We start from the raw sequence: 25430 nt of genomic DNA on the forward strand, positions 1-25430 counted from the left end.
CAAACAACGAGGGGAGAGTTATGCCGACTAACTCGCCTCACGTGTCAGTACCTGCATCTCCCGCTCAGGAGGTGCGTGATATTGTAGCGCCGAGTACATCTGGGCGGCCATTACAAATCACATTACAAGATATGGCTACTGTTATGACTGAAGTTTTGGCTAAACTACCAGAACTAAGAGGTAAACGTGATCACTCTGGGGTGAGAACAGAGTGCGCTGATAATGCAAGGGCCATGTCTGATACTGCGTCACAGTTTGCAGAACGTGAAGACGGAGAGCTTCATTCTGTGGGTGACGGTTCTGATCCAAATAAACTGGACTCAGACATTTCAAATTTTAAATTTAAGCTTGAGAACCTCCGTGTGTTACTAGGGGAGGTATTAGCGGCTCTGAATGATTGTAACACAGTTGCAATCCCAGAAAAAATGTGTAGGTTGGATAAATATTTTGCGGTACCGACGAGTACTGACGTTTTTCCTATACCTAAGAGACTTACTGACATTTTTACTAAGGAGTGGGATAGACCCGGTGTGCCTTTCTCACCCCCTCCTATATTTAGAAAAATGTTTCCAATAGACGCCGCCACACGGGATTTATGGCAAATGGTCCCTAAGGTGGAGGGAGCAGTTTCTACTTTAGCTAAGCGTACCACTATCCCAGTGGAGGATAGCTGTGCTTTTTCAGATCCAATGGATAAAAAATTAGAGGGTTACCTTAAGAAAATGTTTGTTCAACAAGGATTTATATTGCAACCTCTTGCATGTATTGCGCCTGTCACGGCTGCAGCAGCATTTTGGTTTGAGTCTCTGGAAGAGACACTTCAATCATCCACACTAGATGACATCACACACAAACTTAAATTCCTTAAGTTAGCTAATTCATTTATTTCAGATGCCGTAGTACATTTAACTAAACTTGCGGCTAAAAATTCAGGATTCGCCATTCAGGCACGCAGAGCTCTGTGGCTGAAATCCTGGTCAGCTGATGTTACGTCTAAATCTAAATTGCTTAATATTCCTTTCAAAGGGCAGACCTTATTCGGGCCCGGCTTGAAAGAGATTATTGCTGACATTACAGGAGGTAAAGGTCATGCCCTGCCTCAGGACAAGGCCAAAGCCAAGGCTAGACAGTCCAATTTTCGTTCCTTTCGTAATTTCAAAGCAGGAGCAGCATCAACTTCCTCTGCACCAAAACAGGAAGGAGCTGTTGCTCGCTACAGACAAGGCTGGAAACCTAACCAGTCCTGGAACAGGGGCAAACAGGCCAGAAAACCTGCTGCTGCCCCTAAGACAGCATGAATTGAGGGCCCCCGATCCGGGACCGGATCTAGTGGGGGGCAGACTTTCCCTCTTTGCCCAGGCTTGGGCAAGAGATGTTCAGGATCCCTGGGCGTTAGAGATCATATCTCAGGGATACCTTCTGGACTTCAAATCCTCTCCCCCAAGAGGGAGATTTCATCTGTCAAGGTTGTCAACAAACCTAACAAAGAAGGAAGCGTTTCTACGCTGCGTACAAGATCTTTTATTAATGGGAGTGATCCATCCAGTTCCGCGGTTGGAACAAGGACAAGGGTTTTACTCAAATCTGTTTGTAGTTCCCAAAAAAGAGGGAACCTTCAGGCCAATCTTGGATTTAAAGATCCTAAACAAATTCCTAAGAGTTCCATCGTTCAAGATGGAAACTATTCGAACAATTTTGCCCATGATCCAAGAGGGTCAGTACATGACCACAGTGGATTTAAAGGATGCTTACCTTCACATACCGATTCATAGAAGTCATTACCGGTATCTAAGGTTTGCCTTTTTAGACAGGCATTACCAGTTTGTAGCTCTTCCATTCGGACTGGCTACGGCTCCAAGAATCTTCACAAAGGTTCTGGGCACTCTTCTGGCGGTACTAAGACCGCGAGGAATTTCAGTAGCTCCGTACTTAGACGACATACTGATACAAGCTTCAAGCTTTCAAACTGCCAAATCTCATACAGAGATAGTACTGGCATTTCTAAGGTCGCATGGATGGAAAGTGAACGAAGAGAAAAGTTCTCTCTTTCCACTCACAAGAGTTCCCTTCCTGGGGACTCTGATAGATTCTGTAGAAATGAAGATTTACCTGACAGAGGACAGGTTAACAAAACTTCAAAATGCATGCCGTGTCCTTCATTCCATTCAACACTCTAAATCTGAATCAAGAGACCAGAAATTCTCTTCTATGGTGGCTTTATCGGCCACATCTGTCCAGGGGAATGCCATTCAGCAGGCCAGACTGGTCAATTGTAACAACAGACGCCAGCCTACTAGGTTGGGGCGCTGTCTGGAATTCTCTGAAGGCTCAGGGACTATGGAATCAGGAGGAGAGTCTTCTTCCAATAAACATTCTGGAATTGAGAGCAGTCCTCAATGCTCTTCTGGCTGGGCCCCAGTTAACATCTCGGGGGTTCATCAGGTTCCAGTCGGACAACATCACGACTGTAGCTTATATCAACCATCAGGGAGGGACAAGAAGCTCCCTAGCAATGATGGAAGTATCGAAGATAATTCGCTGGGCAGAGTCTCACTCTTGCCACCTGTCTGCAATCCACATCCCGGGAGTGGAGAACTGGGAGGCGGATTTCTTAAGTCGTCAGACTTTTCATCCGGGGGAGTGGGAACTTCATCCAGAGGTCTTTGCCCAAATACTTCGACGTTGGGGCAAACCAGAGATAGATCTCATGGCGTCTCGACAGAACGCCAAGCTTCCGCGCTACGGGTCCAGATCCAGGGATCCGGGAGCGGTCCTGATAGATGCCTTGACAGCACCATGGACCTTCAGGATGGCTTATGTGTTTCCACCTTTCCCGATGCTTCCTCGATTGATTGCCAGAATCAAACAGGAGAAAGCATCAGTGATTCTAATAGCGCCTGCATGGCCACGCAGGACTTGGTATGCAGATCTGGTGGACATGTCATTCTGTCCACCTTGGTCGTTACCTCTGAAACAGGACCTTCTGATTCAGGGTCCTTTCAAACATCAAAATCTAACTTCTCTGAAGCTGACTGCTTGGAAATTGAACGCTTGATCTTATCAAAGCGTGGTTTTTCTGAGTCAGTTATTGATACCTTAATACAGGCTAGGAAGCCTGTTACCAGAAAGATTTACCATAAAATATGGCGTAAATACCTATATTGGTGCGAATCCAAAGGTTACTCTTGGAGTAAGGTTAGGATTCCTAGGATATTGTCTTTTCTACAAGAAGGTTTAGAAAAGGGGTTATCCGCTAGTTCCTTAAAGGGACAGATCTCAGCTCTGTCCATTCTGTTACACAAGCGTCTGTCAGAAGTTCCAGACGTTCAGGCTTTTTGTCAGGCTTTGGCCAGGATTAAACCTGTGTTTAAAGCTGTGGCTCCACCATGGAGTTTAAACCTTGTTCTTAACGTTTTACAGGGTGTTCCGTTTGAACCCCTTCATTCCATTGATATAAAGTTGTTATCTTGGAAAGTTCTATTTTTAATGGCTATTTCCTCGGCTCGAAGAGTCTCTGAGTTATCAGCCTTACATTGTGATTCTCCTTATTTGATTTTTCACTCGGATAAGGTAGTTCTGCGTACTAAACCTGGGTTCTTACCTAAGGTAGTCACTAACAGGAATATCAATCAGGTGATTGTTGTTCCATCCTTGTGCCCAAATCCTTCTTCGAGGAAGGAACGTCTTTTGCACAATCTGGATGTAGTTCGTGCCCTTAAATTTTATTTACAGGCAACTAAAGATTTTCGACAAACGTCTTCCCTGTTTGTCGTTTACTCTGGTCAGAGGAGAGGTCAAAAAGCTTCTGCTACCTCTCTCTCTTTTTGGCTTCGTAGCATAATTCGTTTAGCTTATGAGACTGCTGGACAGCAGCCTCCTGAAAGAATTACAGCTCATTCCACTAGAGCTGTGGCTTCCACTTGGGCCTTTAAGAATGAGGCCTCTGTTGAACAGATTTGCAAGGCTGCAACTTGGTCTTCGCTTCATACTTTTTCCAAATTTTACAAATTTGACACTTTTGCTTCCTCGGAGGCTATTTTTGGGAGAAAGGTTCTTCAGGCAGTGGTTCCTTCTGTATAAAGAGCCTGCCTATCCCTCCCGTCATCCGTGTACTTTTGCTTTGGTATTGGTATCCCACAAGTAATGATGACCCGTGGACTGATCACACTTAACAGAAGAAAACATAATTTATGCTTACCTGATAAATTCCTTTCTTCTGTAGTGTGATCAGTCCACGGCCCGCCCTGTTTTTTAAGGCAGGTAAATATTTTTTAAATTATACTCCAGTCACCACTACACCCTTGGCTTCTCCTTTCTCGTTGGTCCTTGGTCGAATGACTGGAGGTGACGTAGAGGGGAGGAGCTATATAGCAACTCTGCTGGGTGAATCCTCTTGCACTTCCTGTAGGGGAGCAGTTAATATCCCACAAGTAATGATGACCCGTGGACTGATCACACTACAGAAGAAAGGAATTTATCAGGTAAGCATAAATTATGTTTTTTGTTTTGCTTGTTCATTATTTTGTCACAGGCTAGTCCTAATGACTACATATTTGTACTTGAAATATAATTAACCACACAGTTTTGTGATATTTATTTATCCCATGTCACAAAAAAACATTTTATAGGGCAAATCTTCACAAATGTAATTTTAGTGTTGATGCAATGATGTCTTCTGCTTGAGTTTTGTTTTAGTGGGGGGGTTTTGTATTTGAATTTGCACATTGAAGTGAATGAGCATTACCATAGCAACATCGACACTATAACATAGGAAGAGCTTGGAGACACTACCCCTAAGCCTTTATCAGGGTTAGGGGTAGTGTATCCAAGCTCTTCCTATGTTATAGTGTCGATGTTGCTGATAAAGTAAGGTATAGTGATGAAATGTGTCTGTGGTTGGGGCTAAGACAGTAGAGCTATACATAGAAAGGGATTTCTGAAATGATGCTTATCTAGATACATAATTTAATATAATACTTTGTTGTACTCAATGGGAACTGTGATAGTACCTGATACTGATTATTAAAAGCTAGTGAAACATTCAGGTCCCTCAAATTTACAGAGACCAAGAAGCATGATTGTGGTATCATTAGAACGAAGTGACAGAAATCAGTAAAAAGGGGTTTCCCACAGTAGGGTATTGCTCCTTTGGAACTGACTTTAGCTATGTGCTTAAAGGGACACTGAACCAAAACATTTTCTTTCGTGATTCAGATAGAGCATGCAATTTTAAGCAACTTTCTAATTTAATCCTATTATCAAATTTTCTTTATTCTCTTGGTATCTTTATTTGAAAAGCAAGAATGTAAGTTTAGATGACGGCCCATTTTTGGTGAAAAACCTGGGTTATTCTTGCTTATTGGTGGATAAATTCACTCACCAATAAACAAGTGCTGTCCAGGTGCTGAACCAAAAAATTGTCTGGTTTCTTAGCTTAGATGCCTTCTTTTTCAAATAAAGATAGCAAGAGCATGAGGAAAAAAATGATAATAGGAGTAAATTAGAAAGTTGCTTAAAATTGCATGCTCTATCTGAATCACAAAATAAAATTGGGTTCAGTGTCCCTTTAATCCATTTTCAGGGGCTAAAGGCCTAGTTCTATGCAAGCATTAATACAATGCTCTAACATAAGAACATTTTATGTTCGCACTTTTATATCCTTTTAATTCTAGGTTATCTGCAGACTGAGATGCTCTAGTTGAGAAACACTATTAGAAGCATAAATCATTTCTTTTAACATCAATCCTTTGCTCTTTACGTTCATCTACAGGTGCTGCTCTCGCAGGGTTCGGGAACTGTGGTGGCAGGGGATACCGCCAAGCGTGAGAGGGAAAGTCTGGTGCCTTGCTATAGGCAATGAGTTAAACATCACACATGGTAAGATTTCAGCACATGCAGTGGTCCAGGGCGTATCATACACTCTGCTTCACTCATACCATCACAGACATAAAAACCTCCTGTTTACTTATGCTTCAGGTGAAACAGATTCTGATTGGCTGTTCTGGTTTCTTTAGAACCACCACAATTTAAAAATGTGTTTTATGTGAAAAAATGTTTTGTGTTTTTTTGGCAACAGTTTAAAATGTTGACTGGAATGGACCTTTTACGTTTAATGCATGACTGCCAGTCCCTTTTTGTATGCTGATGTCAAAAATAAATAAATAATAATAATAAAATAATTTGAAAAAAAATGTATGGTCCATTTTTCCTATGTCCCTTTTAAGTAAAGTATAAGAACTCAAAAATATATCATTCAAGAGTTAGGCTAAGATCTAAAGGACCATTAGAGTAGAATTGCATAATCAACAATTGCATTTAAAATGAGCAAGAGAGATTTTTTTACATTTTTTTTTTTTTTTTTTTTTTTTACAAATTTCAAACTTTCTTATTATGTCCCTGCCCCTCATTATCATGTGACAGCTATCAGCAAAACCACAGGCTCATATATGTATGTGTTTACCACTACTATTTCTATGTCATGGATCAAAAGGATGAAAGGACTAAAATACCTGTTTTGTTCTCTAGAATTGTATGATATTTGTTTGTCTCGGGCAAAGGATCGCTGGAAGTCACTTAGCTTGGGAGGTTCAGAAATGGAAAATGAAGGTATATTATATGCTTTTTTCACTGAGCAGTGTGAGCAAATTTATTTTTGATTTGTATATTTTTCCTATTGGAAACCATTATTTGTTTTTGCCATGCAAAAAATGTTTAAATCTTTGTGTTCCTATCCATTAATTACATATGAGATTAATCTAGAACATCATACTCTCAGATTGTATAAAGAAGCCAAAAAAAAACATCATATAAGCAATTCGCAGGATTTTTCCTGGCAAATATAAGCCACCAGTGTCTTTGAAGAATATTTTTCCGGAAAACTGTTGGTTAGTTTTAAAACATGTAAACAATTATAGGCTAGTTCAGATGTTTCATAATTTGTGATTCGACCAGTATTAACTTTTTATTAAAGTAGTTAAAGGGACACTGAACCCAAATTTTATCTTTCATGATTCAGATAGAGCATGCAATTTTAAGCAACTTTCTAATTTACTCTTATTATCAATTTTTCGTTGTTCACTTGCTATCTTTATTTGAAATAGAAGGCATCTAAGTTTCTTTTTTGGTTCAGAACTCTGGACAGCACTTTTTTATTAGTGTATGAATTTATCCACCAATCAGCAAGAACCACCCAGGTTGTTCACCAAAAATGGGCCGGCATCTAAACTTACATTCTTGCATTTCAAATAAAGATACCAAGAGAATGAAGAAAATTTGATAATAGGAGTAAATTGGAAAATTGCTTAAAATTTCATGCTCTATCTGAATCACAAAAGAAAAAAAATTGGGTTCAGTGTCCCTTTAATGACTAATACGACTGTTTAAATGTGAATTAACCATGTGCAACAATATAATGGTTTACAAAATAAAACAGTCACGCAAAACATGTCAACATAGATTAATCAAAAACACATGCAAAAAAGCGCAAAAAGGGGTTTTCTGATGGATTTGAATATGATTGGCATCTCTTTATATCCCCTCCTAAGTGCTGGTTATTTTCAGGCCGCTGACTACAATATTGTTCCACAGTACTTTTATTCATGTGTGAAGAAAACTAAATTATATATAATCATTTGGTCTGTAAGATTCTAAACCTGAACAATATATCGGTTTACTAATTATTGGAAATACATTGGAACTTGTTTTTGTTGTATATTATTTGGAATAGAACCATACAGTTTTGGTCAGTTGACGACTACCTAAATCCTTCACGTTCTATTCAATGCTACCAATTTCAGGTTAAGGAAATGAGAAGCAGTTTGCACTTCTGAGTATGCTATTAATAATGTAGGTCGGTATTTAAACTATTTGATAGGCATTTAACACTCTAGATTTGACTCTGGGAAATGCCAAGTAGCAGTGTGGAACATAATGAATATGCATTTAACATCATAAAAACATAGAATTTGACGGTAGATAAGAACCAGAAATACCCATCAAGTCTAATCATATTACATGTCACTGTTTTGTTAGGATAGCTGTATGGACGTCCCTGGCATATTTGAATTATTTTACAGTCTGTGTTTACCACCTCAATTAGAAGTTTATCATATGAATCCACCACCCTTTCTATTAGGAAAAACTGCTTCCTCACATTTCTCCTGAATCTGCTATCCTTTAACTTAACGTGAATGTAAATTTTTATGAATGAGTGCCGGTTTTTAAAAATACTATTAAAAACAGGGGCACTTTCCTTCATGAAAGTTTACATTGCAGCGGTTTTGTTAAAATGACTTACTTTTTTCTTCTTATAGGTCGGACCAGCAATCCCCCTGCACGCAGAGCCTCTGTACTTACGTCAGCAATGACGAATCTGGCTTCCTCCAATCATGGCTTCCCCCCAGAGCAAACATTTTCGCCGGTTTCATCATTGCTGTGCTAAGTACAGCATGAGAAGCGGGCGGGGGATCGCTGGTCCGGCTTGGAAGAAGAAAAAGTTAAGTATTTTAACAAAACCACTGCAATTTAAACTTTCATGAATGAAAGTGCCCCTGGTTTTTTAATAGTATTTTTAAAAACCAGGCACTCATTCATAAAAAATTTACATTCACTTTAAGATTGTGACCCCTTGTTTTGTTTTTTGTGGAAAAAGCTTCCTCTTGAGTCCCTTCATATATTTGAAGGTTTCTATCATGTCACCTATTTCCCGTCTCTCTCGTCTAAACTATACAACTATACATATTTAGATCAGAGTCTTTCTTTGTACGTCTTATATTTTAGACCATGTACCATTTTAGTAGCCTCCTATGGACAGTTTCTAGTTTATTTATATCCTCCTAGAGATCTCTGGAACTGTGCACAGTATTCCACATGAGGCCTCACTAACTTCCTTTTGTAATCTGATTTTGTCTAGATTCAGGGTTGTCTGCAGCTGACCGAGAAGCCAGCTTGGAATTAATAAAATTGGATATTTCACGGACATTTCCCAGCCTTTGTATTTTCCAGAAGGTATAATGCTAATATAATGCGTCTAGATTTAAGGACTGTAGATAAAATCTTTTTCTTCTGTTAAGTGTGATCAGTCCACGGGTCATCATTACTTCTGGGATATTACTCCTCCCCAACAGGAAGTGCAAGAGGATTCACCCAGCAGAGCTGCATATAGCTCCTCCCCTCTACGTCACCCCCAGTCATTCTCTTGCACCCAACGACTAGATAGGATGTGTGAGAGGACTATGGTGATTATACTTAGTTTTATATCTTCAATCAAAAGTTTGTTATTTTAAAATAGCACCGGAGTGTGTTATTACCTCTCTGGCAGAGTTTGAAGAAGAATCTACCAGAGTTTTACTATGATTTTAGCCGGAGTAGTTAAGATCATATTGCTGTTTCTCGGCCATCTGAGGAGAGGTAAACTTCAGATCAGGGGACAGCGGGCAGATGAATCTGCATAGAGGTATGTAGCAGCTTTTATTTTCTGACAATGGAATTGATGAGAAAATCCTGCCATACCGATATAATGTCATGTATGTATACTTTACACTTCAGTATTCTGGGGAATGGTACTTCACTGGAATTACACTGTAAGAAGTACATAAAACTTTTTAATAACTAAGAAATTATGTTTAACGTTTTTGCTGGAATGTAAAATCGTTTTCATTTGCTGAGGTACTGAGTGAATAAATGTTTGGGCACTATTTTTCCACTTGGCAGTTGCTTGATCTTTTTTCTGACAGTTTCTGTTCTCTCTCACTGCTGTGTGTGAGGGGGAGGGGCCGTTTTTTGGCGCTTTTGCTACGCATCAGAAATTTCAGTCAGCAGCTCATTGTATTTCCTGCATGATCCGGTTCATCTCTACAGAACTCAGGGGTCTTCAAAACTTGTTTTGAGGGAGGTAATTTCTCTCAGCAGAGCTGTGAGATTATAGTTGACTGAGATAAAAAACGTTTATTCTGTAATTTTTTTCTGCTTTCAGAATTAGTTGTCTTTTGCTAATGGGATCAAACCTTTGCTAAAGTTGTGTTGTTTACAAGGATTGAGGCTATAACTGTTTCAGTTTATTAATTTTCAACTGTCATAAATCTTCTGTGCTTCTTAAAGGCACAGTACGTTTTTAATAATATTCTAATAGAATTGTATTCCAAGTTGCAAGTTTATTTGCTAGTGTGTTAAACATGTCTGATTCAGAGGAAGATACCTGTGTCATTTGTTGCAATGCCAAAGTGGAGCCCAATAGAAATTTATGTACTAACTGTTTTGATGCTACTTTAAATAAAAGTCAATCTGTACAAATTGAACAAATTTCACCAAACAACGAGGGGAGAGTTATGCCGACTAACTCGCCTCACGTGTCAGTACCTGCATCTCCCGCTCGGGAGGTGCGCGATATGGTGGCGCCCAGTACAGCTGGGCGGCCATTACAGATAACTTTACAAGATATGGCCACTGTTATGACTGAAGTTTTGGCTAAATTACCAGAACTAAGAGGCAAGCGTGATCACTCTGGGGTGAGAACAGAGTGCGCTGATAATATTAGGGCCATGTCAGACACTGCGTCACAGGTGGCAGAACATGAGGACGGAGAACTTCATTCTGTGGGTGACGGTTCTGATCCAAACAGACTGGATTCAGATATTTCAAATTTTAAATTTAAGCTGGAAAACCTCCGTGTATTACTAGGGGAGGTGTTAGCGGCTCTGAATGATTGTAACACAGTTGCAATACCAGAGAAAATGTGTAGGTTGGATAAATATTTTGCGGTACCGGCGAGTACTGATGTTTTTCCTATACCTAAGAGACTTACTGAAATTGTTACTAAGGAGTGGGATAGACCCGGTGTGCCGTTCTCACCCCCTCCGATATTTAGAAAAATGTTTCCAATAGACGCCACCACACGGGACTTATGGCAAACGGTCCCTAAGGTGGAGGGAGCAGTTTCTACTTTAGCTAAGCGTACCACTATCCCGGTGGAGGATAGCTGTGCTTTTTCAGATCCAATGGATAAAAAATTAGAGGGTTACCTTAAGAAAATGTTTGTTCAACAAGGTTTTATATTGCAACCCCTTGCATGCATTGCGCCGGTCACGGCTGCAGCGGCATTCTGGATTGAGTCTCTGGAAGAGAACATTAGTTCAGCTACTCTGGACGACATTACGGACAGGCTTAGAGTCCTTAAACTAGCTAATTCATTCATTTCGGAGGCCGTAGTACATTTAACTAAGCTTACGGCTAAGAATTCAGGATTCGCCATTCAGGCACGCAGGGCGCTGTGGCTAAAATCCTGGTCAGCTGATGTTACTTCTAAGTCTAAATTACTTAATATAGCTTTTAAAGGGCAGTCCTTATTTGGGCCTGGTTTGAAAGAAATTATCGCTGACATTACAGGAGGTAAAGGCCACGCCCTGCCTCAAGACAGGGCCAAACCTAAGGCCAAACAGTCTAATTTTCGTTCCTTTCGGAATTTCAAAGCAGGAGCAGCATCAACTTCCTCTGCCCCAAAGCAAGAAGGATCTGTTGCTCGCTACAGACAAAACTGGAGACCTAACCAGTCTTGGAACAAGGGCAAGCAGGCCAGGAAACCTGCTGCTGCCCCTAAAACAGCATGAATTGAGGGCCCCCGATCCGGGATCGGATCTAGTGGGGGGCAGACTTTCTCTCTTCGCCCAGGCTTGGGCAAGAGATGTCCAGGATCCCTGGGCGCTAGAGATAATATCTCAGGGATACCTTCTGGACTTCAAATACTCTCCTCCAAGAGAGAGATTTCATCTGTCAAGGTTGTCAACAATCCAGACAAAGAAAGAGGCGTTTCTACGCTGCGTACAAGAGCTCTTGTTAATGGGAGTAATCCATCCAGTTCCACGGTCGGAACAGGGACAAGGGTTTTACTCAAATCTGTTTGTGGTTCCCAAAAAAGAGGGAACTTTCAGACCAATCCTGGACTTAAAGATCCTAAACAAATTCCTAAGAGTTCCATCGTTCAAGATGGAGACTATTCGGACAATTTTACCTATGATCCAAGAGGGTCAGTACATGACCACTGTAGATTTAAAAGATGCTTACCTTCACATACCGATTCACAAAGATCATTACCGGTACCTAAGGTTTGCCTTCCTAGACAGGCATTACCAGTTTGTGGCTCTTCCATTCGGATTGGCTACAGCTCCAAGAATCTTCACAAAGGTTCTGGGTGCTCTTCTGGCGGTACTAAGACCGCGGGGAATCTCGGTAGCTCCATACCTAGACGACATTCTGATACAAGCTTCAAGCTTTCAAACTGCCAAGTTTCATACAGAGTTAGTACTGGCATTTCTAAGGTCACATGGATGGAAGGTGAACGAAAAGAAAAGTTCACTCGTTCCACTCACAAGAGTTCCCTTCCTGGGGACTCTTATAGATTCTGTAGAAATGAAGATTTACCTGACAGAGGACAGGCTAACAAGACTTCAAAGTGCTTGCCGCACCCTTCATTCCATTCAACACCCGTCAGTGGCTCAATGCATGGAGGTAATCGGCTTAATGGTAGCGGCAATGGACATAGTACCCTTTGCACGCTTACACCTCAGACCACTGCAACTGTGCATGCTAAGTCAGTGGAATGGGGATTACTCAGACTTGTCCCCTTCTCTGAATCTGGATCAAGAGACCAGAAATTCTCTTCTATGGTGGCTTTCTCGGCCACATCTGTCCAGGGGGATGCCATTCAGCAGACCAGACTGGACAATTGTAACAACAGACGCCAGCCTGCTAGGTTGGGGTGCCGTCTGGAATTCTCTGAAGGCTCAGGGACAATGGAGTCAGGAGGAGAGTCTCCTGCCAATAAACATTCTGGAATTGAGAGCAGTTCTCAATGCACTCCTGGCTTGGCCCCAGTTGACAACTCGGGGGTTCATCAGGTTTCAGTCGGACAACATCACGACTGTAGCTTACATCAACCATCAGGGAGGGACAAGAAGCTCCCTAGCAATGATGGAAGTATCAAAGATAATTCGCTGGGCAGAGTCTCACTCTTGCCACCTGTCAGCAATCCACATCCCGGGAGTGGAGAACTGGGAGGCGGATTTCTTAAGTCGTCAGACTTTTCATCCGGGGGAGTGGGTACTTCATCCGGAGGTCTTTGCCCAAATACTTCGACGTTGGGGCAAACCAGAGATAGATCTCATGGCGTCTCGACAGAACGCCAAGCTTCCTCGTTACGGGTCCAGATCCAGGGATCCAGGAGCAGTCCTGATAGATGCCCTGACAGCACCTTGGGACTTCAGGATGGCTTACGTGTTTCCACCCTTCCCGATGCTTCCTCGATTGATTGCCAGAATCAAACAGGAGAGAGCATCAGTGATTCTAATAGCACCTGCATGGCCACGCAGGACTTGGTATGCAGACCTGGTGGACATGTCATCCTGTCCACCTTGGTCTCTACCTCTGAAACAGGACCTTCTGATACAGGGTCCTTTCAAACATCAAAATCTAACTTCTCTGAAGCTGACTGCTTGGAAATTGAACGCTTGATTTTATCAAGACGTGGGTTTTCTGAGTCAGTTATTGATACCTTAATACAGGCCAGGAAGCCTGTTACCAGAAGGATTTACCATAAGATATGGCGTAAATACCTATATTGGTGTGAATCCAAAGGTTACTCTTGGAGTAAGGTTAGGATTCCTAGGATATTGTCTTTTCTACAAGAAGGTTTAGAAAAGGGTTTATCTGCTAGTTCATTAAAGGGACAGATCTCAGCTCTGTCCATTCTGTTACACAAACGTCTGTCAGAAGTTCCTGACGTCCAGGCTTTTTGTCAGGCTTTGGCCAGGATTAAGCCTGTGTTTAAAACTGTTGCTCCACCATGGAGTTTAAACCTTGTTCTTAATGTTTTACAGGGCGTTCCGTTTGAACCCCTTCATTCCATTGATATAAAGTTGTTATCTTGGAAAGTTCTATTTTTAATGGCTATTTCCTCGGCTCGAAGAGTCTCTGAATTATCAGCCTTACATTGTGATTCTCCTTATTTGATTTTTCATTCGGATAAGGTAGTTCTGCGTACTAAACCTGAGTTCTTACCTAAGGTAGTCACTAACAGGAATATCAATCAAGAGATTGTTGTTCCTTCTTTGTGCCCAAATCCTTCTTCGAAGAAGGAACGTCTACTGCACAACCTGGACGTAGTCCGTGCTCTAAAATTTTACTTACAGGCAACTAAGGAATTTCGACAAACGTCTTCTCTGTTTGTCGTTTACTCTGGTCAGAGGAGAGGTCAAAAGGCTTCTGCTACCTCTCTTTCTTTTTGGCTTCGTAGCATAATTCGTTTAGCTTATGAGACTGCTGGACAGCAGCCTCCTGAAAGAATTACAGCTCATTCTACTAGAGCTGTGGCTTCCACTTGGGCCTTCAAGAATGAGGCCTCTGTTGAGCAGATTTGCAAGGCTGCAACTTGGTCTTCGCTTCATACTTTTTCCAAATTTTACAAATTTGACACTTTTGCTTCCTCGGAGGCTATTTTTGGGAGAAAGGTTCTTCAGGCAGTGGTTCCTTCTGTATAAAGAGCCTGCCTATCCCTCCCGTCATCCGTGTACTTTTGCTTTGGTATTGGTATCCCAGAAGTAATGATGACCCGTGGACTGATCACACTTAACAGAAGAAAACATAATTTATGCTTACCTGATAAATTCCTTTCTTCTGTAGTGTGATCAGTCCACGGCCCGCCCTGTTTTTAAGGCAGGTAAATATTTTTTAAGTTATACTCCAGTCACCACTTCACCCTTGGCTTTTCCTTTCTCGTTGGTCCTTGGTCGAATGACTGGGAGTGACGTAGAGGGGAGGAGCTATATGCAGCTCTGCTGGGTGAATCCTCTTGCACTTCCTGTTGGGGAGGAGTAATATCCCAGAAGTAATGATGACCCGTGGACTGATCACACTTCAGAAGAAAGGAATTTATCAGGTAAGCATAAATTATGTTTTTAGCTTATTTACTCATTAAACTTAAATGAATTAGATAGAACATTACATTTTAATTACATTCTAATGTACTTCTATTATCAATTTTGCTTAGATCTCTTGGTATTCTTTGTTTAAGAGTAATCCTAGGTGAGCTCAGGAGTGTGCATGTGTCTTTAGCCATCTGGCAGCAGTGATTGCAACTATGCATAACATTGCTTAAAACATTGTTGTAAACACTGCTGACCTAGAATGCTAAAGACACGTGCACACTCCTGAGCTTCTATCAGTCTAGCTTAATTCTTCATCAAAGGATACCAATAGAGCAAAGCAAATTTGATAACCAATGTAAGTTGTTTAAAATTACGTGCTCTATCTGAATTATGAAAGTTTAGTTTTGACTTTACTCTTCCTTTTATTTTTAGTAATTTAAGTTTATTTTGACTCCCTTTGATTTAAAAAGAATCTGTTCTTCATTAAAGTTTAATTTTTGTCATTCACTAATAGAGGTTTTAGTAGAATCTCAAACAGATATTATTAGAACTCATAATAAAAATATTCTTGATTTATTTTTCTAATGTTATTTCTCCAACATAGGTGTGTCCGGTCCACGGCGTCATCCTTACTTGTGGGATATTCTCTTCCCCAACAGGAAATGGCAAAGAGCCCAGCAAAGCTGGTCACATGATCCCTCCTAGGCTCCGCCTTCCCCAGTCATTCTCTTTGCCGTTGTACAGGCAACATCTCCACGGAGATGGCTTAGAGTTTTTTGGTGTTTAACTATGCAACAATTAACGGCTGTAATGGATAATTCTATCAAAAACATTTTAGCCAAAATGCCCACTTATCAGCGAAAGCGCGACTGCTCTGTTTTAGAAAATACTGAAGAGCATGAGGACGCTGATGATATTGGTTCTGAAGTGCCCCTACACCAGTCTGAGGGGGCCAGGGAGGTTTTGTCTGAGGGAGAAATTTCAGATTCAGGGAAAATTTCTCAACAAGCTGAACCTGATGTGATTACATTTAAATTTAAATTGGAACATCTCCGCGCCCTGCTTAAGGAGGTGTTATCTACTCTGGATGATTGTGAGAATTTGGTCATTCCAGAGAAATTATGTAAAATGGACAAGTTCCTAGAGGTCCCGGGGCCCCCCGAAGCTTTTCCTATACCCAAGCGGGTGGCGGACATTGTAAATAAAGAATGGGAAAGGCCCGGCATACCTTTCGTCCCTCCCCCTATATTTAAGAAATTGTTTCCTATGGTCGACCCCAGAAAGGACTTATGGCAGACAGTCCCCAAGGTCGAGGGGGCGGTTTCTACTCTAAACAAACGCACCACTATACCCATAGAAGATAGTTGTGCTTTCAAAGATCCTATGGATAAAAAATTAGAGGGTTTGCTTAAAAAGATGTTTGTTCAGCAAGGTTACCTTCTACAACCAATTTCATGCATTGTTCCTGTCACTACAGCAGCGTGTTTCTGGTTCGATGAACTAGAAAAGGCGCTCAATAAAGATTCTTCTTATGAGGAGATTTTGGACAGAATTCATGCTCTCAAATTGGCTAACTCTTTCACCCTAGACGCCACTTTGCAATTGGCTAGATTAGCGGCGAAAAATTCTGGGTTTGCTATTGTGGCGCGCAGAGCGCTTTGGCTAAAATCTTGGTCAGCGGATGCGTCTTCCAAGAACAAATTGCTTAACATTCCTTTCAAGGGGAAAACGCTGTTTGGCCCTGACTTGAAAGAGATTATTTCTGATATCACTGGGGGCAAGGGCCACGCCCTTCCTCAGGATAGGTCTTTCAAGGCCAAAAATAAACCTAATTTTCGTCCCTTTCGCAGAAACGGACCAGCCCCAAGTGCTACGTCCTCTAAGCAAGAGGGTAATACTTCTCAAGCCAAGCCAGCCTGGAGGCCAATGCAAGGCTGGAACAAAGGTAAGCAGGCCAAGAAACCTGCCACTGCTACCAAGACAGCATGAGATGTTGGCCCCCGATCCGGGACCGGATCTGGTGGGGGGCAGACTCTCTCTCTTCGCTCAGGCTTGGGCAAGAGATGTTCTGGATCCTTGGGCGCTAGAAATAGTCTCCCAAGGTTATCTTCTGGAATTCAAGGGGCTTCCCCCAAGGGGGAGGTTCCACAGGTCTCAATTGTCTTCAGACCACATAAAAAAACAGGCATTCTTACATTGTGTAGAAGACCTGTTAAAAATGGGAGTGATTCATCCTGTTCCATTAGGAGAACAAGGGATGGGGTTCTACTCCAATCTGTTCGTAGTTCCCAAAAAAGAGGGAACATTCAGACCAATCTTAGATCTCAAGATCCTAAACAAGTTTCTCAAGGTTCCATCGTTCAAAATGGAAACCATTCGAACAATTCTTCCTTCCATCCAGGAAGGTCAATTCATGACCACGGTGGATTTAAAGGATGCGTATCTACATATTCCTATCCACAAGGAACATCATCGGTTCCTAAGGTTCGCATTTCTGGACAAGCATTACCAGTTTGTGGCACTTCCGTTCGGATTAGCCACTGCTCCAAGAATTTTCACAAAGGTACTAGGGTCCCTTCTAGCGGTGCTAAGACCAAGGGGCATTGCAGTAGTACCTTACTTGGACGACATACTGATTCAAGCGTCGTCCCTTCCACAAGCAAAGGCTCACACGGACATTGTCCTGGCCTTTCTCAGATCTCACGGGTGGAAAGTGAACATAGAAAAAAGTTCTCTATCTCCGTCAACAAGGGTTCCCTTCTTGGGAACAATAATAGACTCCTTAGAAATGAGGATTTTTCTGACAGAGGCCAGAAAATCAAAACTTCTAAACTCTTGTCAAATACTTCATTCTGTTCCTCTTCCTTCCATAGCGCAGTGCATGGAAGTAATAGGTTTGATGGTAGCGGCAATGGACATAGTTCCTTTTGCGCGAATTCATCTAAGACCATTACAACTGTGCATGCTCAGTCAGTGGAATGGGGACTATACAGACTTGTCTCCGACGATACAAGTAGATCAGAGGACCAGAGATTCACTCCGTTGGTGGCTGTCCCTGGACAACCTGTCACAGGGGATGAGCTTCCGCAGACCAGAGTGGGTCATTGTCACGACCGACGCCAGTCTGGTGGGCTGGGGCGCGGTCTGGGGACCCCTGAAAGCTCAGGGTCTTTGGTCTCGGGAAGAATCCCTTCTCCCGATAAATATTCTGGAACTGAGAGCGATATTCAATGCTCTCAAGGCTTGGCCTCAGCTAGCAAAGGCCAAATTCATACGGTTTCAATCAGACAACATGACGACTGTTGCGTACATCAACCATCAGGGGGGAACAAGGAGTTCCCTGGCGATGGAAGAAGTGACCAAAATCATTCAATGGGCGGAGACTCACTCCTGCCACTTGTCTGCAATCCACATCCCAGGAGTGGAAAATTGGGAAGCGGATTTTCTGAGTCGTCAGACATTTCACCCGGGGGAGTGGGAACTCCATCCGGAAATCTTTGCCCAAATTACTCAATTGTGGGGCATTCCAGACATGGATCTGATGGCCTCTCGTCAGAACTTCAAGGTTCCTTGCTACGGGTCCAGATCCAGGGATCCCAAGGCGACTCTAGTAGATGCACTAGTAGCACCTTGGACCTTCAAACTAGCTTATGTATTCCCGCCGTTTCCTCTCATCCCCAGGCTGGTAGCCAGGATCAATCAGGAGAGGGCATCGGTGATCTTGATAGCTCCTGCGTGGCCACGCAGGACTTGGTATGCAGACCTGGTGAATATGTCATCGGCTCCACCATGGAAGCTACCTTTGAGACGAGACCTTCTTGTTCAAGGTCCGTTCGAACATCCGAATCTGGTCTCACTCCAACTGACTGCTTGGAGATTGAACGCTTGATCTTATCAAAGCGAGGGTTCTCAGATTCTGTCATTGATACTCTTGTTCAGGCCAGAAAGCCTGTAACTAGAAAAATCTACCACAAAATATGGAAAAAATATATCTGTTGGTGTGAATCTAAAGGATTCCCTTGGGACAAGATAAAAATTCCTCAGATTCTATCCTTTCTTCAAGAAGGTTTGGAGAAAGGATTATCTGCAAGTTCTTTGAAGGGACAGATTTCTGCCTTGTCTGTGTTACTTCACAAAAAGCTGGCAGCTGTGCCAGATGTTCAAGCCTTTGTTCAGGCTCTGGTTAGAATCAAGCCTGTTTACAAACCTTTGACTCCTCCTTGGAGTCTCAATTTAGTTCTTTCAGTTCTTCAGGGGGTTCCGTTTGAACCCTTACATTCCGTTGATATTAAGTTATTATCTTGGAAAGTTTTGTTTTTGGTTGCAATTTCTTCTGCTAGAAGAGTTTCAGAATTATCTGCTCTGCAGTGTTCTCCTCCTTATCTGGTGTTCCATGCAGATAAGGTGGTTTTGCGTACTAAACCTGGTTTTCTTCCGAAAGTTGTTTCTAACAAAAACATTAACCAGGAGATAGTCGTGCCTTCTTTGTGTCCGAATCCAGTTTCAAAGAAGGAACGTTTGTTGCACAATTTGGATGTAGTTCGTGCTCTAAAATTCTATTTAGATGCTACAAAGGATTTTAGACAAACATCTTCCTTGTTTGTTGTTTATTCTGGTAAAAGGAGAGGTCAAAAAGCAACTTCTACCTCTCTCTCTTTTTGGATTAAAAGCATCATCAGATTGGCTTACGAGACTGCCGGACGGCAGCCTCCTGAAAGAATCACAGCTCATTCCACTAGGGCTGTGGCTTCCACTTGGGCCTTCAAGAACGAGGCTTCTGTTGATCAGATATGTAAGGCAATTTTACAAATTTGATACTTTTGCTTCTTCTGAGGCTATTTTTGGGAGAAAGGTTTTGCAAGCCGTGGTGCCTTCCATCTAGGTGACCTGATTTGCTCCCTCCCTTCATCCGTGTCCTAAAGCTTTGGTATTGGTTCCCACAAGTAAGGATGACGCCGTGGGCCGGGCACACCGATGTTGGAGAAAACAGAATTTATGTTTACCTGATAAATTACTTTCTCCAACGGTGTGTCCGGTCCACGGCCCGCCCTGGTTTTTTTTAATCAGGTCTGATAATTTATTTTCTTTAAAGGGTCAGTAAACCTAAAAAATAATGTTATATAATTCTGCACATAGTGCAGAATTATATTAACATTATATTAGTGCAAGTTTTATATTATATAACATCTCCGGTATTTTTAATAAAAATAAGAGGGTTTTCCAGACCCGCCCTCTGTGCTCTACTGAGCGGGTCTGGTTTTTCTTCAGAGTGCATCGGGCCAGCTGTTTAGTCACAGCCCGGCCTGAGCGCACCATAACATTCAATGCAGCTCGCTCCTGCTCTGTCTAACAGCAGGAGCGAGCTGCATTGAATGTTATGGCGCGGTCGGGCTGGGCTGTGACTAAACAGCTGGCCCGATGCGCTCTGAAGAAAAACCAGACCCTCTCAGTAGAGCACAGAGGACATGTCTGGAAAACCCTCTTATTTTATTAAAAATACCGGAGATGTTATATAATATAAAACTTGCACTAATATAATGTTATATAATTCTGCACTATGTGCAGAATTATATAACATTATTTTTTAGGTTTACTGGCCCTTTAACTACAGTCACCACGGTATCATATGATTTCTCCTATGCAAATATTCCTCCTTTACGTCGGTCGAATGACTGGGGAAGGCGGAGCCTAGGAGGGATCATGTGACCAGCTTTGCTGGGCTCTTTGCCATTTCCTGTTGGGGAAGAGAATATCCCACAAGTAAGGATGACGCCGTGGACCGGACACACCGTTGGAGAAAGTAATTTATCAGGTAAACATAAATTCTGTTTTTTATGTGTTTCAGGGTGGGCCATACCATGATATGCTGCACAGTATTTTAGGGGCTTACACATGTTACAGACCAGACGTTGGCTATGTAAGTACCTTCTTGTTGGTAATAGTACTGTTTTTTTATTTTGTAACCAGAACATCTTATCTAATCCTCATCCACAATAATAAGAGCTATATGTTTATAGGTTAAATGGTACAACATGCTGATAGTGAACCCTACATACTTCTCTTGTTTAACAGGTACAGGGTATGTCCTTTATTGCAGCTGTGCTGATCTTGAACTTGGATACTCCAGATGCCTTCATCGCATTTTCAAATCTACTGAATAAACCCTGTCAGATGGCATTTTTCAGAGTAGACCACGGACTTGTGAGTATTTTATTATTATTATTATACTTTATTTATGAAGCGCCATCATATTCCGCAGCGCTGTCTATGGATATAGTTCATTTAAATAAAACAATAAAATAAAACTTATAAGAGACAGGAAAAAAATTACAAACGCATACAGGAGGAATTGAGGGCCCCATTCCCGTGGTATTTTAAGGAATTCCAATCACACTTTGCTTTGTCTACTTGTTCTCTCCTGTTTTTTTTCCTATTTCTGTGCTATTTTCTATCTCTCCTCTCACTCATTTTCATTATATGGGCACAATACATAAATTAGGGAAAGAGTACCATGGGATATGTTTGGTTGGGCACAAAGTAGGTTATCTCAATCTCTTTGGCATTCTTCAAAAACTGTTGGTGACACAATCGTGTCCAACTGTAGGGGGCGCTTAACTAAACAAACCTATTATGTGTATAACAGCCTATAAAATCAATTGATTTATCACATAACAAGTGCAGATTCAAACTGACGTATAATACCAAAACATAAATGAGTACAATGTCTTCAGTAATACACAGGATGTGCACAAAATGATTGATCTTATCTGAGTCTTTACTGGATGTTCCTGTGTCTGAGATCACAGTCCCAAAATACAGTCCTCAATAGTGGTAGACTTCTGTTTGCACAGTGACGAGATAATTGTGATCACGGCAGCTCTTCTCCTTAATAAACAGCAGTAAATCCAAGGAATCTGTGAATGAAGATCACAAAAAGAAGGCGCCTCCTAGTGTAATACAGCAAGCGAAATCCACGGTATAGGTAACAAGGAGTGAAAATATACTTGCAAGCAGAGCAGCACCAAATGTGCTCAGTGGCGCAGGCTGAGATCTTAACAGTTTCCCAGCGAACTGATCCTCAAGAGGATGTAGTGGCCCAAGTGTGCCAGGGATCCGTCCAATAAAGCTCAGGCTTCCATGTTATTTAAGTATAATTTTTATTAAAAACAATTTTTTTTTTATTTTTTTTTTTGCACTTATTATTTTAACCACTTTGGGTAATGTACATACCCATTGTTTTTTAAATATTGTTTTTAATAAAAAATTATACTTAAATAACATGGAAGCCTGAGCTTTATTGGACGGATCCCTGGCACACTTGGGCCACTACATCCTCTTGAGGATCAGTTCGCTGGGAAACTGTTAAGATCTCAGCCTGCGCAACTTAGAACATTTGGTGCTGCTCTGCTTGTGAGTATATTTTCACGCCTTGTTACCTATACCGTGGATTTCTCTTGCTGTATTACACTAGGAGGCGCCTTCTTTTTGTGATCTTCATTCACAGATTCCTTGTCTTTGGCATTCTTGTGACACGTCTAATTTTGACTTATGCTGTTGGAGTCAGTTTTCCACTGTGTGTGTTCCTCACCGAAAATAGCTGAATTTTGACTTTTTAAATGAACCTCCCTAGTTTTGGACTTGTGCACAGTCTCATCTTCAGCAACTCCCTGTTCATATTGCAGTCACCACCTGCTTACGTTACTTTGCAGTGTTCTGCTTTTGTTAGATAGAATGTGAGTATTCAGTTTTGTTTTCCAGGCCATTCCATATTGGTCTTTGTTTTTTCTGCTCATAAATACCAACTGATTTGTTTGTGGTCTACAATAAAATGATTACATATTTTGATAGTTGCTCATAAATATATTATATACCCCTGTGGCAGTGCAGAAGGTTGCTGCTCTTTAGGGTATCTAGTATCTCAGAAGGCATTATATTGTTTATCTAATTTACATTGAGTTAGGCGGATATGTATGTTGGCTTATTCCAGCGGATGACCGTTTAGTTTAAGCTTCACCTTTGATCTTTGTCTTTTGAGTTTTCACTACCATTAGTTTTTGCATTATTAAGGATTGCAGTAGTGTCCAGGCCTGGTTTTAATTTTCTAGAACTTCCAAACTTTCTTGAAGGCTGTCTCACATTTTTGTAAACATTTTATTATATATTTTCATGTGACAACACTGAAGAAATGACACTTAGCTACAATGTAAAGTAGTGAGTGTACAGCCTGTATAACTGTAAATGTGCTGTCCCCTCAAAATAACTCAACACCCATCCATTAATGTCTAAACCGTTGGCAACAAAAGTGAGTATACCCCTAAGTGGAAATGTCCAAATTGGGCCCAAAGTGTCAATTTTGTGTGGCCACCATTATTTTTCAGCACTGCCTTAACCCTCTTGGGCATGGAGTTCACCAGAGCTTCACAGGTTGCCACTGGAGTCCTCTTCCACTCCTCCATGACGACATAACAGAGCTGGTGGATGTTAGAGACCTTGCCCTCACCCACCTTCCGTTTGAGGATGCCCCACAGATGCTCAATAGTTTTTAGGTCTGAAAACATGCTTGGCCAGTCCATCACCTTTACCCTCAGCTTCTTTAGCAAGGCAGTGGTCGTTTTGGAGGTGTGTTTGGGGTCGTTATCATGTTGGAATACTGCCCTGCAGCCCAGTCTCCAAAGGGAGGGGGATCATGCTCTGCTTCAGTATGTCACAGTACATGTTGGCATTCATGGTTCCCTCAATGAAGTGTAGCTCCCCAGTGTCAGCAGCACTCATGCAGGCCCAGACCATGACACACCCACCACCATGCTTGACTGTAGGCAAGACACACTTGTCTTTGTCCTCCTCACCTGCTTGCCGCCACACACGCTTGACACCATCTGAACCAAATAAGTTTATCTTTGTCTCATCAGACCACAGGACATGGTTCCAGTAATCCATGTACTTAGTCTGCTTGTCTTCAGCAAACGGTTTGCGGGCTTTCTTGTGCATCATCTTTAGAAGATGCTTCCTTCTGGACTGACAGCCATGCAGACCAATTTGATGCAGTGTGCGGCATGTGGTCTGAGCACTGACAGGCTGACCCCCCACCCCTTCAACCTCTGCTGCAATGCTGGCAGCACTTATACTTCTATTTCCCAAAGACAACCTCTGGACAGGACGCTTAGCATGTGCACTCAACTTCATTGGTCGACCATGGCAAGGCCTGTTCTGAGTGGAACCTGTCCTGTGAAACCGCTGTATGGTCTTGCCCACTGTGCTACAGCTCAGTTTCAGGGTCTTGGCAATCTACTTATAGCCTAGGCCATCTTTATGTAGAGCAACAATTATTTTTTTTAGATCCTCAGAGAGTTCTTTGCCATGAGGTGCCATGTTGAACTTCCAGTGACCAGTATGAGAGAGTGTAACATGCCACACTCCTGGGTGCATTGGGCTATAGCGTGGTTTCACTGCTGGCGGCAAGAGTCATGCTATTTAACCCCTTTAAAGTAAAGGGTACGTCAGCTGCCATTAAAGGGTTAATAGCATATGCCTTGGCACACTGTAACTAAATTATAAGCTATTATTGAGCAAACAGCAGCTTATGGTATTTAAGCTTAAAGGGATACGAAGCCCCAATAAAATCTTTAATGATTCAGATAGAGCATGCAATTTTAAACAACTTTCTAATCTTATATTATAATTTTTTCTTCGTTCTCTTGGTATCTTTTGCTGAGATGCAGGGACATATGCATAGCGGCCGGCCCATTTCTGGAGCATTATATGGCAGCACTTTTGCAACAATGTTATCCATTGGCAGCTATATTTCCTGCTATGTAGTGCTCCAGATGCCGACCTATCTCTTCAACACAGAATATCTTGAACAAAGCAAATTTTAAAAAAAGTTGTTGTTTTTTAATGATATGCTCTGTCTAAATCACAGAAGAAAAGTTTTGGGTTTCATATCCCTTTAAAAAGACATTAAAACAAAAAAGAAATACAAATGTCTTTAGAATCTGTAGCAACGTTATAGATTGTTGCAAACACTGCTACCATAGAGTGGTACAGACGTGCACTCTGCTCAGCCTATCCAAGTTTATTTTCCAACAAAGGAAACCTAGAGAACCAAGAAAATTTGATTATAGAAGTACATTTGTAACTGCTTAGTGTATCTGAAATATTTAAATTTCGTTTTGACTTTACAGTCCATTTAACGTTCATCTGATGTCTGTTTCCTGTAGATGCTGACCTACTTTGCAGCATTTGAAGTATTCTTTGACGAAAATCTGCCAAAGTTATTTGCACACTTCAAGAAAAACAACTTAACGCCGGACATCTACCTTATAGACTGGTAAATTCCATAGAAATCTGATAGATTTGCACTGTAAACATTTTTAGACAAACAGAAACCTGCCTTATTTTGTGTCAATTATCGGTGCATTCACTGTGGTATTTATACACTTTTCTAGTTCCATTAATGCTTTGGACCTAATACTTAAAATGTCTGTATTTTTTTTTGTAATTAATATTTCTTTGCTC

General features: G+C 41.6%; 1 protein-coding gene across 1 annotated transcript in view; it reads left to right on the forward strand.

Annotated features, from left to right (window-relative positions):
• LOC128650311 (TBC1 domain family member 14) overlaps positions 1–25430 on the forward strand; it is a 135576-nt gene that overhangs the window by 94287 nt on the left and 15859 nt on the right. Inside the window, exons 5-10 of the mRNA XM_053704160.1 lie at positions 5771–5877; positions 6526–6606; positions 8912–9006; positions 20761–20832; positions 20988–21116; positions 25133–25242. Of these exons, the coding sequence (XP_053560135.1) occupies positions 5771–5877; positions 6526–6606; positions 8912–9006; positions 20761–20832; positions 20988–21116; positions 25133–25242 (594 nt within the window). The remainder of the gene's footprint in view (positions 1–5770; positions 5878–6525; positions 6607–8911; positions 9007–20760; positions 20833–20987; positions 21117–25132; positions 25243–25430) is intronic.

Source organism: Bombina bombina, chromosome 2 (genome assembly GCF_027579735.1).
Source record: "Bombina bombina isolate aBomBom1 chromosome 2, aBomBom1.pri, whole genome shotgun sequence".
Taxonomy (NCBI): Eukaryota; Metazoa; Chordata; class Amphibia; order Anura; family Bombinatoridae; genus Bombina; species Bombina bombina.